Here is a 13,766-nt window from a genome sequence, read left to right as displayed (position 1 = left end):
TAATAATGAATGTAATGTATAGTTACATGGTGTATATAATTGGTCCCATACATTTTCTAAAAGAGTTTATTATTTTGTGCAAACGCTTTTTGAGATGTTTGTTAGAAATTTAGTAATTTACCACATTATAGAGGATACTGAAAACAATACAGTATAAACCAAATTAGTGCTTTCCTCGCGTCACTCGTGTTATGATTCAACTTCAGTCAAAAAAATACTGTTAATTTCTAAACATATTTTTTGCATTGATATATAAAATAAATAACAGTTGGACAACAGAAAAGAAAGCATGCTTATGCGTTACACATGGTTATGTGTATGGAGACTACTACTAATAATAACAATGCAAATTAATTACAAATTGTTTATTTGTGTTCTCCATAATGTGTAATGTATCTTAATTCTAGGCATTCTCAACTATTAGTGTTTTTTGCCATATGTACACATTGCCACATTTTATTATGTTGTTTCGAATCCTCTTTCAATAACGTTGCTGATTTATATGAGTTCGGGAGTACAATTGTATACAACATATACAGCATATATACAGATGCGGTTGGATTTTCTCGAAGCACTTTTACAGATGGGTTAAATTCCCAAGTATGTCAGATCAATAGAACTGATCATGCTGCAACATCCATTGGCTAATTTTTGTTCATCAGATATTTGGTGTAGGTATAGAGCTCGTGTTGGGCAAAACGATTTTTTTACAGCAAGGGCGATTGATTTATTCTTTATTGTTCCGTCCTCGTGGTCACGTGCTCACAGCACCCAATCAAACTGCAGAATGCCTTCAACTTATTAAGCGACTGGAGCTTTGCAAGGAGGGAAGTAGCCTTTTGATTCCCACACTTTATTATTTTGCGAGGGTGTTGGTGTGTGTGTATGTGTGTGTTTTTTTATGTGTGTATATGAATGCGAGCGAGCCCCCACCATGTCGACATCCGGAGCTCTGACAGGATACTACGTTGATTCTCTCCTTCTACCGGAGAGCGATGAAGCCCACTTCCCTCCAGGCCCGGGGCTCCTCCAGCACGCCAGGCAGTCTGCTCTACCGACCGAGCGACCTGAGCTCGGACCTTGCGTGTTCCCCTCGAAGCAGCCGATGTACGGCGGCACAGGATGGGGCCACATAGCGTCTGTGTACCACTCGCACGCACAGCCCCAGTCCCAGTTAGCTGGAGACTATGCTCAGCCCTGGCTCTTGGACACCACCACAGGCTGCGCTCCGCTGTCCCTGACCGAGCTACCGACCGTCCGTCACCATTTCCCGGGCAAACACGAGCTGCTCGGTCACACCAACGGCGCTCTTTCAAACTCTCAAGCTGCTATTCAGCATCAGGACTTCTCCAGCGGTGATGCTGGTGCCACAGACTCGAACGCGCTGAGTTCTCGGACGACAGATACAAGAAGCGAGGAGGCAGAGAAACCGAACGTCGATTCAAGTAAGATTAATGGGTTGTTTTGTACATGCGGATCAAGTGATTGTAGATTGGTTGTAGGTAGACTTTGACCTCCTTGGCGGTCATTGTAGGTATGGTAGTTGCCTTCAAAGCATATCTTAAGCTTTGATAAAACCATGATTTACTTGACCACACTTTAGTATCTACATTTTTGAGAGTATAGAGAGAACCCCCATTCATCTTCTTATTCTTGCTCCCTCTATACCTTTTCCCAGACAACCCCGTGTCCAACTGGCTTCACGCGAGCTCCACGCGCAAAAAACGATGCCCGTACACTAAACACCAAATCCTGGAGCTGGAGAAAGAGTTTCTTTTTAACACGTACCTTACGCGCGACCGCAGGTACGAGGTGGCTCGCCTCCTCAACCTCACCGAGAGACAGGTCAAAATCTGGTTCCAAAACCGCAGGATGAAGATGAAAAAACTGAACAAAGACGGCACGAAAGACGAGTGAGAGAGAGCACTTTGCATCCCCCTTCCAACATTGGCAAACAAGTCTTGAACTAAATGGGATATTTTTACATTCGGTCGTTCGTTCCATTGTTTTTGTTGTTGTTGATCTGATCGTTTGTTTTAAAGCATGCATGCTGAGACACACCCGAGTGCAATTGGATTATGTGTGTGTCTTATGTGATTCTTCCTTAATGAATGTTGCACAAATCCAGTGTATTTGTACAGAATAGGAAAACAATACGCTGGCCTTCTTTTTCTAGACTTGGGCAAATTCTTTGATTTAGTTTTTCTCTTTGTTTAGTTTTTTTTTTTAAATAATAGGCATGAATGAAATGTATGTATTGATTTATTTTAGGTGCATTTGTAGTGAATTGTTTTTCTATTTCAAAGTTCTTAAACATTTCAATCTAACAGTGATAAACTTGTTATGTAGTGTTAAGTAGTGTTCACACTGAAGGGAGGAAGGTCTAGAAATAATATAGTTTTTATGTAATTAGTCTACCTTCATTTTTATGACTACCTAGGCTGTTCACCTTCAATAGGTTTTAAACTTCGAACAGTTTCTCATTTCGTGCTAATATCTGAGCTTTAGTAAGAAGTATTAATTAAGGGATCTTCAGGGAGTGGATAAGATAAAGATAGCTAAAAAAATTTGACACTGTAGTCAACAAAGTAAATACCTCATGGGCTGTCTGCCAGCCTGATTTCCTTTGCTTTTGTTTACTTTAAATATCTCCAATTGTATTTTATTTATTGAAGAATAAAATGTCATATGTCTGAAGACATGTTAGTGTGTTGCTACTTCTACTAATACTAATACTACTTTACTAACAATATATTTACTCATATATTCAGAGTAATTAATGGAGGAAAATATTATTATTATTATTATTATTATTATTATTATTATTATTATTCAGTTGAAACTGGATTTCAAAAGTCAAGAGCGAAATAACATCGCAGTTTCTCTAATTCATGTAGCCTGATTATGTTCCTGACTGAAAAGTTCTTAAGCTTTAATGCATGCATTCTTCCATGTTTATGCATGTTTAAGCCTTAAAAGAAGCATTGTACACACGTGCATATTCGTAGTTACATGCTTGAAATCTATGTAGACTACATTCAACACACCGCGGAATCTGTGGACCTGCTAGGCCATTTGAGGCGTGTTGGAACTCACAGGAACAACAGGCCCATCCTGCAGTCCACCGTTCTGGCAGAAGAGATTGCTAGCTGTATACCGCCATAAAAGACAATTACCGCTATAACCGTTTATGGGGTGCAAAGCGCTGCGAGGCGAGAGAACGCAACACAAGAGAGATGTTATTAGACTCAACAGCTGAAAACCAGAGAACATCACTCCATGTGCACCCGAGATCTGCTTCAACACTATCCATGGTATTTAGGAAAAGACTTAGGCGGCCGTGATTCAGCGGTCTTCGCTCTCCAGTAATGCCCAGTGCGAGTTTAACAATGCACAGTGGACTGTGTGGTTCGATATGATAGAATAACGCAAATCAATAAAACGGTATACCGCATACCAGACTGGACTTGCGGCTGTTGTGACGCACGTGAGTCGCAGATGGACGGCAACTTCAAAGGCCTCAAAGATCTCGGAGACGTGACCATTAAAAGCAGGGCCTGCAACACTGTCTGGCATTCCGCGTTTAATGGCTTTATGGCTGTCCAGACACAATTAGGTCGTTTTCAGAAAGCCCAGCACCCATTTGGACTAGTGCTTTTCCTCTCTCCCCCTTTCTGCTCTATGTGAGACTGAAAACAAAAAGCCAGCGGAAATAATCTAGTTTTATTGGCGTCTCTGGCCCAGGCTGGCCCCCTCAAGCACCTTTTGTCTGAACATTGCAGACCTACGCGGTGAGTCAGGAGAACACTTTTTACCGTCACGCAATAGAGAAATAGGAACTATAAGACCGTCAATGCAGCACATATAATAGTTTATGTAACAATATAGCATGTGCCACCATCCAACAAAATGTTCACCTCAGTCCCAACGGGAATAAAAGGGCCAAGCGTTGATTGAGTTCTTATTGCTGTTACAACATCTGGGCACTGGATGGCAGCAAAGATCTATCAAAAGCCTTTAAAGCTTCAACGCCACTGGTTTGCAAAGGACACATAAGAAGCAAATCCTTCATATTTGTGACGTACACTTTCAAATATAACATGTAAACCAACTTTGTGCTTTGTGTTCATACCCAGTGAATACGTTAATTACAATACACGAGTCCAGTGAACCACTACTAAATTTAACATATGCTGTGCAATCTTAGAAACAACGCTACCAAAGGGTTCTTAGTGATGTCATGGAAGAACCACTTCTGGATTGTTTGTAGCATCTTTATTTTTAAGAAAGTAGACACACGCATACACACATATCTTGTGCAACCCTTTGCAACCAGATGTTTAATTTTAGACGTTAAGCTAAACGTATAAAATTAAAAATTAAAAAAATATGACTAAGGACTGATTAAAATTAGATATTAAATTGGTGCTTAAATTATCTTGCCACCCCATTGATTTATCATATAGACTAAATAGTTACTGTTAAGTCCTTTTTCTGAATTATGCTTCTGCTATGATGTTAGATTATAGCGCTCGTCATGTAATACTGTCGTGCTGGGTGTTGCATTGCGTTACATTATAGATGTGTTCCGGCAGACAGTTTTTCATGTGATATTGCACGGTTTTAACACGGTTATGTTTGCTGTGTAACTCAAGTTGCATTCGATTTAGGGTCAAGCCCTCAACATGAGTTATGCTGTAGGGTTAGTGTTTCCAATAAAAGAAGGAAGCTTTGTTGTTCAAATGACAATTGACATTATTGTTTTGTTTACCGCAAAATTCAGGTGATTCACCGGTCTGTTTTTACGCTCCGGGATGGGCTTCATAATTATAATTTTCTTAATACCAAGTATAAGAATAATGGCTATAAACAATGAAAAAGAAAAACCGCAAAAAAAGAACATAAATGAATTTTAAAAAGAATAATTTATCAGTATTTTACATGTATTATTTAATAAAAATGTTAGGACAAAGTTAACATTATTTAAATTTTAAGATCAACCATTTTATATCGATTTACTTCCTGAAAACAGCATAATTTAATGTTTACCTACGTAACAAACAAATAAAAATATCTGGTGACTTTTATGCAATTAAAAAAGTTGTTTTTCTAAATACAAATAAGTAAACAGGAATACAGACTTAAATGTAAACATTTTCTGTCTTTTTTCGCAGAAATATTCTTTTTTTATTGAATTTAACAGATACAATAATATTTTGTTCATAGTTTCATTACTTAATGTCCCACTGCCTAAAGCAATTGGTTCCTAAAACCATACAGGCTGTAGATAAAATTCTAATATACATAAGCATAAACCAGTTTCTGTGTGAAAAGTAATAACTAAAAATAGTTTCTGTAGTTTCTCGAAATTAAGAAAAGTACAAAATGGAATTTGTCACTAAAAAAAATATAAAGAAAATACATGGCGTTGCTGATTGGCTGGTAAGTGCATACATTGCAACCATGTGAACTCCAAAGCCCAATGCCTGTAAGTCTTAGGTTGGTGTGAACTCTGGCATAATGGCATCATATATCACCCTTCCTCGTAAAAACGACACTGAGGATTCTGGTCCAACAAATCAACTGGAAGGGAAAGATGAATTCGTCTTATTTGTGGACTTTTTCCCCCAGTAATACGCAGCTTCCCAATTCAGTACAAGAAAAGGAACACTGCGCTTAGCTTCGGCCAAACAGTGTAGTGATGCAGAATTACTCTCTATATTTGTAATTGTCATTAACTGGCGCTTGCACAAATGATCTTTCCAATAAGACAGGATATCTCAGAGACGTCATATGAAAATGGTGTGGAACAACAACCCTGATCGTCTGCACACAGCTGAAGCCATTAGAAAAGAGAACCAGGTATGAATTGTTACCTCAGATAATGGACCTGATAGCTTGATTTGCTTAATTGCATGTAAGCTAATCGACTCTTCTTTCCACGTGCCCTGATTATTGCATGTGAATGATTATTTCCCATTTATTTGTTGATGAATTGTTGATTACCGCTCTTAACTCTTATTAAGCATCTAATTAGAAAGCATGTAATTTCAACGTAGTATGAAAAGCTTAGATCAGCATAACGAATTTTAAATTATAGTCTTGTTCACGCTTTGTTGTACACTCGTCGAAATTTAGTTATTGTATTTACACATTGAATTTCTAACTTAAAACAAACATTCATATGAGACATAATATCCCTGAGAAAATATAGCCATTTAATATATTAAAAGCAGTGGTTCTGGGTAAAAAGTTTAGTTAGCATATACCTCATTTACTTTTTTCAATTGAAAAAAACTTTTAATGCTTTTAACACATTTCATTGGTTCTGTAAAGAAAAATATATTAAAAGGGAACCAAAATTGGTTCCTCTGTGTCATTGCTTTTACTACAACATCAGCCTGTATTTGGCTTACTGATTCAATAATAATAAAATATTATCAATAAACTACATTATTAATTGTTAAATAGATCATGACTTAACCGTACGTTTTCCTGTTGCAGATCTCTGCTAACCATGAGCTAAATATCTCCTAAACATTACTTTTATTCTACTTTAACTTCAACTCAAATTTATCATACAGCCCTTCCAAGTATAACTAAAGCATGATATTACTTCCAAGAAATAGTCATTTACAAACTTTCCTATAATCTGTAGGACCTGGTCCAGTGCAGTTATAGGACATCACCATTATGCAACAATACTGACATACTAGTAGAAGGGTTATGTCTGTCACCATTTTAAGGCATTTAAGGCATACAAAAAGAATAATGAACAGTTCTGTATTTACAGAATGGTTTATTTTACAGTTCATTTTAGACAATAAGACATTTCAAGGTAAGCCCGTGGGCTTATATCATAGGCATGCTTTCAAGCTTTACATGTAGATATGTATAAATTTAGAGGAATGTGATTAGAATGGTTAATGAACCAGAATCAATTTATTTCTCCAACAATGTTCAATGTTACACATCTGATGACTTGTCTTAGCACAATGTACATGTAAATATACATGTGATATATAATTATAACCTGTATATATTATATATCAAATATATGATATTTGATATTAAATATATGTACCTATATGTGGTGTCTAACACACGAATCATCTACATCCAATGCACTTTTCCTGTAGTGTAGGTAAAGCATTGATTGGAATCCCTCCACGTTTTTTGATTAGGCATGCTACACAGCAGAGAGTTTTCACTGAGCTCCTCCTCTTTGTAAAATGGCGCCTGGCGAAAGATTCCTCCTTTTCCGCCCCTCCTTCTCCTCCTGAGCCAGGACGCGACTATAAATCTGTTGTTGTTTATGAAAATTTACAACTCTGCTCTACAACTTTACGAGCCTACACGAACTCCTATTGGCGAGCGGTGGTCACATGACCCTAAGGTCCCCTGAACATGAACTTTTTATGTTCGTGCTTCCCTTCCCTAGAATAGGGGTGCATTCTTCTCGCGCAGTTCGCTCTTGCGCTCGCTCCTGCTTCTCCAGCACCGTTCACTGTTGATGTGCTTGCTTATTCGTTGTTTGTGTAGTTTTATTGTTCCAGCTTTGTTTAGACATTGTGGGTGAGGAGCTCTAAGCAGAAGGACTTATGACCACCACTGGGATGCCTTTTCGCTGGATGTATGGACTGGGCTTTGAGCTGGACAGCTGTCAGATGTTTCCCACGTTCTACATTCTGTTTGTACTTGCTGCTGCTGCCATGACGGGTAGGAGTCTATAACCTTGTTAACGTGTACTAACGACTGAAAACATATGCTAAAAGTAATTTTAATATAAATGTTACTTTAAATATTGACCTATTGTTGCTTGGGCTCAGAAACAACTGATTGCTTCCTAATGGACGGAAGAGTCTTACGTCCAATAAGATAATTTGTAAATAATGTCTGGACATTGTGTTTACAGGACATTGCTTTTAGAATCGAATGCTGTATATGCCATTAATACATTACACAAACTTGGTCTGGATCCATGATAGAAGACAGAACTGGTAAAAGATGGTATGATTAGTGTACACGTAATGTTGACAGCAATGACGCAGTGGCCATCTCATTACAGATGTTTAGTCCTTTGCCAAAATATAACATATAATAAATAAAATATATATAATATAATATATATATAATAAAACATATGGTGCTGTTTCGGTCTGTCGCAGAAGTAGATCCTAAAGCTACCGTCTGGTGGCGCTGTGACACAATGCACAGTAAGAGTACCATAGTTTTTAGATTTCTAGATGTGAATATGAATGTTTGACTCTGAATGGTTAAATTCCATATTATTTACACAGCATATCCATTCCGGAGTGCTGATTCTATGCTGTTTTGTATCTATCTTGGTTATGGAGCTCTACATGGAGTATAGCAAATCTGCTCCTGTCCTATTGCCATATGCTTACGTGCTATTTAGACCACCCTGCTTCCTTTTAAAAGTAGGCGATATTTTAATCTGTTTTAAATGTAATAGGCTAACCTAATATGTGCTGATATTTTCTTTCACATACTGGTTCATTAAAATGTTAATTCTAAGCTCTGTATTACTGCATTGGCATGTAAAGTATAGATGTAAAGTAATTCGTATTAAGTTAATCATCTGTAATATTAAAACGCTTCCCAATGTGTGGAGCAAAAAAAGATAGGCTGCACGTTTTTCAGCATTGGCCTTTTCTTTAACATTCTTTACCATTCCTAATGTTTAAACACCTTAGTGATGTTGACCGTGTTTAGGTTATTCGTCATGGTTATAATCGTATAATCATACCACATTAAAATGCAGCATATATGGTCAAGTCACCATTCTAGATGATTTATTTAAAAGACTATTTATTCGTGTGCCCTGCGTCTTCTGTATGCTAAATTCAGTTAAATTTATTTCTAATATTAACCAGTATTTGTACCAAATATTATATCCCTTTGTCATTAAACCTGTATATCACTACGAAGTATGCAATATCATTGGTTATTATTTGATTCATTTACACATTAATGTTTTAATTATCGAGGTTATCACAAGATGGGGATAAGATATTTCTTCTGGGTTCCATCACCGAGGTTATATCCCTACTCTAATTTCATGCGCTGCAAAAACGCTATTGTTAAATGATCACCCGCAGCTTTAGACTGCTCACCAGTGTGCAAACTATGGTTTTATTTTACGACATCTTCACAGGCCAGTAATAAGTATTAACGCTTTAAGAGCCCGTTTGTGATGTTTCAATCTGACAGTTATTCTGTCGTTAGAACTGCTGTGCTTTAGTTATTATTTAGGCAGTTTTGGGAACGATAGATTAGAGCTGAGAAATAAAACCCTAGCATTCCTCCAATTTCACGTTGCGGTGTTGTATTTGAGTCTTTTGTCTCGTAGTGGGCAGGTTTTATAGGATCAGAAGAAAATCCCGTAAAGCTATTTGAATTCTAAGTTTATCATAAAAAGACATATCAGTGTTTTCAACACACACACACACACACACACACACACACACACTACACACTATATAACTAGCATAACACCTCAAATCCATACACTCTCCTGCAAGACACTTATTCAACTGGTCGATTTGCTTTTGTCCTTGATCTACTGCATTGTTATGTAGAAGTTTGCCTGGATCTGGATGAGAAGCTCTAAGCATCTGATTTTTTTAGCTTGCGTCCACTTTAAAATACAGGTGCTACAGAGGGTTATTTTAACAATGACATGAAAGAAACACTTTTGTTTACATAAAATAACATATTTGTAACATAGATCTGAAGAACATTTGAAAGATTTAAAAACCTTTGTTAATTTAAAGGTTTGTTGCTTTTATAAAAACGTTTATTTAGAAAGGAAAATGTGTTTCTTTCGAGGCATTGCTAAAACAACTTGTAACACCTTCATTTTAAAAAGTGTATCTACACCTTCCTTCTGTTTTCATTCTGAAATTGGAAGAGAGGATGAGATAACTGTGTCGCTGTTATTTGGCTTTTTCGAAGGTGATTCATTTTACCAGATACAAATAATCAACTATTGCTAAAAGTTTATAGTAAAATTAATATTCTATGCAAAATTCTAAATTCATCACTCCAGCCTTTTAAGAAATTGTTTTTATTTATTTCTTTTTTAATCTGATATTGTTCTTTTACTAGATCTTTTGCTTTATGTGTTAATTCGTTTGATTGCATCGTATCCAACCAATTGTTTCGGGGCGTTTTCCAGCGAGGTCATGGTATTGTGTTTTGTTTCAGCAGTGATAATTTTTCCACTGCAAAGCCATTAACCTCTGCATGACCCTGTCCCAGCCTGTAGCCTCGAGACGGGCGGTGAGAGGGAATTCTCTGGTTTGACCAAAGGGTGGCGCACCACCACAATTCTAAACAGCGCCGCTCAAACCTTCAAACAATTCTACCCAGATTTCCTGCTCGCGCGTGAGTTTACCGCTGGAGGTCATCACACAGGATTTACGACTGGTCAACAAAAAACACGTGACTCCAAGCCTTACCCCATATTTGGGCGCCTACGTAAGAGAGCATGAAGTCTGTGTCTCAGTCATTTCCATAATTCATCATAAATTGTGCAAGAGCGCAATAGACGCACATAAGCATCAAGAGACACAAATCAAGCACGCGCGGCATTGTTGTTCTCTTTTCCGTGGTAATAACAACACTAATACCGGCAGAGCAATTATCAGGTAATCGTTGTCAACCAACCAATGAGCTCTTATTTTGTAAATTCATTCTGCGGTCGCTATCCAAATGGCGCGGACTATCCGTTACATAACTATGGAGATCACGGCTCAAGCGACCAATACCGAGACTCTACTGGCATGCATTCCAGCAGGTATGGCTATGGGACAGCGGGATACAACGGGATGGATCTCAGCACCGGTCGCTCCACAACCGGCCACTTCGTCCCCTCCGGAGAACGGACTCAGAGCTACAGCCAGAGTCCAACGGCGACGCCTGTTGACGCCCGGTACAGTCAACCGATCACCGCGAATAACGCTACTTCCCAGTCTCCTCCCTCCGACTCGCTCGCGTGCTCTTCCGTCGACAGTTCTCCGGTTAGCGAGCCAGCTCACCGCGCTCTGAAAAGCTCCATAACAAATTCTACCGTCTCCGCGTCCACTCCAGGGCTGGGGTGCAAGGACGTTCCCAAAACGTGCAACAGCGTGGAGGAAGAGAAGCCCACGGGAAGTGCGCAGACGACTTCGCAGAGTGTGTCCGAAACGTCCCAGCCTCAGATCTACCCCTGGATGCGAAAACTTCATCTTAGCCACGGTAAAAAAAAATAACAAAACACTGTAAATAAAAATACATATACGGTAACAGATCATTACTGTCACGCGAATGCATTGTTTTCCATTTTAGTTGTTATCAGCTTGTGACCTAATTAAGTCTAACAGTTTTACCTTTTGCCCAAATGCTATGGTAAATAGACCAACAGAACTGCTCCAAAATACCTTTCACTGAAAGTTAAATTTTTTTCACACCTGTATTTTGGAGAGAATAGATTTTGCGTGACGATAAAGCATAGTTTTCATTTGCACGTTTCTCTTAAAACACTTATATTTTTCTCCAATATGAACTCTATACAAGTAACTTTGAACGTACGAATATCAACTATAAGTGTAAATGTTTGTTTAGTCAGCTCAGGTGTGCCAATTGAGTTTCACAACCTCCACTGGATTGGGTGTCCCTTTCAAAATATACGTACAAATTTATTGTATGCATTTAGGCCATGCATAAGATAATGGATCGTATATACTTGCTAGTTATTGCTAGGTATGTAAGTACATATATGTATAACTGATAAACAGATAAGTATGTGTCACTCATACGTATTTGTAATATATGTACTATATTTAGCACATATTGTTAAATATATGTGTTGCATTCATTTGTTTATATATGTATATGTAGATATATGGTCCCATTTGAAAATGAGTCACTACAAATAAGTTGGAAAGTTGGATATATGTCCCATATATTTAAATATGTGACAAATGGATATATAGGCAGTTCATATATTCTATAAACTATGTATTTCCGAAATCTAAGGATTTCCGTATGATCAGAAACGTTCATAATAATGTTAATATTATGATCATCTTTTACAGTTTAATTGAAATATACAGTTTGTTGAACTCTTGTGACTTTGAAACTTTGTGTTTACAGACTTGGCTGGACCAGAAGGAAAGAGGGCGAGGACAGCCTACACGCGCTATCAGACCCTCGAACTGGAGAAGGAGTTCCACTTCAACCGCTACCTGACACGACGACGGCGAATAGAAATCGCACACGCGCTCTGCCTCTCAGAACGACAGATTAAAATCTGGTTTCAGAATAGGAGGATGAAATGGAAAAAGGACAACAAGTTGAAGAGCATGAGCATGGCTGCTGCGGGGGGTATATACAGGCCTTGAACGCGTGCATGTGTATGCGTGTACGTGTGTATGTGTATTGTATGTTATTAATAAAGTGTGCACTCTGTAAGTAACATGAGTTGGGAAATTGAAGGGATATGATCTTTCCTTCAACCTTCCTGATCTCGAGATACTTTCTACCGGCCACTTGCGCAGTGAACGCCCTGCGTTCTACTCCTGGTCTGAAAAACAACCCGTTTCATTTGGACTGTCCATCCAGTAATATGCTTGTGTGAGGTGACCGCTGCATTGTAAACTCGTATGTAGAATTAGAACATCCACATGAACGTATAGGCTAAATTAACTTCTAACTTATCTCCAGTTCTAACGTAAAGTGATCGAACTGAAACAGTGAACGTTGGCTTATGTTGCACTCATAAAATAATCGAAGGACCTATCGAGGACTTAAAAGTTGTACTGGCGTTCTCTGATGTGTAAATATTAATTGATTGGTGTATTTATTTTTTGTTCATCTCTAATTTTTTGAAGTTCTGCTAAGGTAGAGGGCTACCTGTTTGTGGCCGTAATGTATTTCACCACTGTGTGTTGTGATAACATGGATGTTCAGATACATTGCTCTTATACATGTGCATTAAATTTTTTACTTTGCTCGCTAAAACAACTACTGGGGCGTGATGTTCCATTTGAGTTTTTTATTATTAGCATGAAAAAATGTACTCTTTGCCATCTCGTGAAGATTTTGTTTATGTAAATATTTGAATGATAACTGGAAATTGAATTGATGTAATAATGCCACTGGTAAATATTATGGTTTATGGTTGCGTCAATAAAATTTTTACTCTAACAGGTTTCAGGTTGTATTCAATTTGGAGAATCATGTGTTTGTAATGTCCAAAATGCGTGTTACTTAATGACCAGTATTTGAATAAATGATTGTAGATGTATTATGCGTGGAATAAAACACGTGCTAATATTGTTTTTTTAAAGGTTTTACCAAACATGTCAATATGGTCTCATTTTATTATTTTTATTTTTATATTTATACTTCATATTTGAGGTGAGATGGCCTATCATACAATAGTGTAATACTACTAATAATAACAATAATTAAAGTCATTTAAAACAGTACCATTCTTTGTGCAAAGGTTCAACAGGTATGAGCTCTCCACTTACCCTGCACCCCTGGACATCAACAGAGGCTGTGTTTTCCACGGCAAAGCTGGTCCATTTGTTGCCACAAACTTTATTAAGACTTGCGCCAGTTCAACCTTCGTGACACTGGGACAATGAATGAATAAGGGGGTTTGATTTTTGAATTAGGTCGTAAAAATCATCCAGGGCGCACGGACAGATAGGCTCACTGCCCATAAACCAGTCACGTGGTAGCCATTAAAGTGG

At 37.9% G+C, this 13,766-nt stretch overlaps 2 protein-coding genes across 2 annotated transcripts; both read left to right on the top strand.

Moving 5' to 3' along the window:
• Positions 1-2,649, top strand: hoxa9a (homeobox A9a). Its single transcript, XM_072674995.1, has 2 exons — positions 1-1,445; positions 1,679-2,649. The coding sequence occupies exons 1-2, from the start codon at positions 902-904 to the stop codon at positions 1,915-1,917; spliced, it is 783 nt and encodes a 260-aa protein (XP_072531096.1). The 5' UTR covers positions 1-901; the 3' UTR covers positions 1,918-2,649.
• A 7,488-nt stretch (positions 2,650-10,137) lies between these two features.
• hoxa5a (homeobox A5a) lies at positions 10,138-13,291 on the top strand. Its single transcript, XM_072674994.1, has 2 exons — positions 10,138-11,262; positions 12,160-13,291. Exons 1-2 carry the CDS (start codon positions 10,695-10,697, stop codon positions 12,405-12,407), a joined length of 816 nt encoding a protein of 271 aa, XP_072531095.1. The 5' UTR covers positions 10,138-10,694; the 3' UTR covers positions 12,408-13,291.
• Positions 13,292-13,766: the final 475 nt, after the last annotated feature.

The sequence above is a fragment of the Salminus brasiliensis genome, chromosome 3, assembly GCF_030463535.1.
Source record: "Salminus brasiliensis chromosome 3, fSalBra1.hap2, whole genome shotgun sequence".
Taxonomy (NCBI): domain Eukaryota; kingdom Metazoa; phylum Chordata; class Actinopteri; order Characiformes; family Bryconidae; genus Salminus; species Salminus brasiliensis.
Note: the sequence above shows the minus strand (reverse complement) of the source record. Positions and strands in the feature narration are given on the sequence as shown.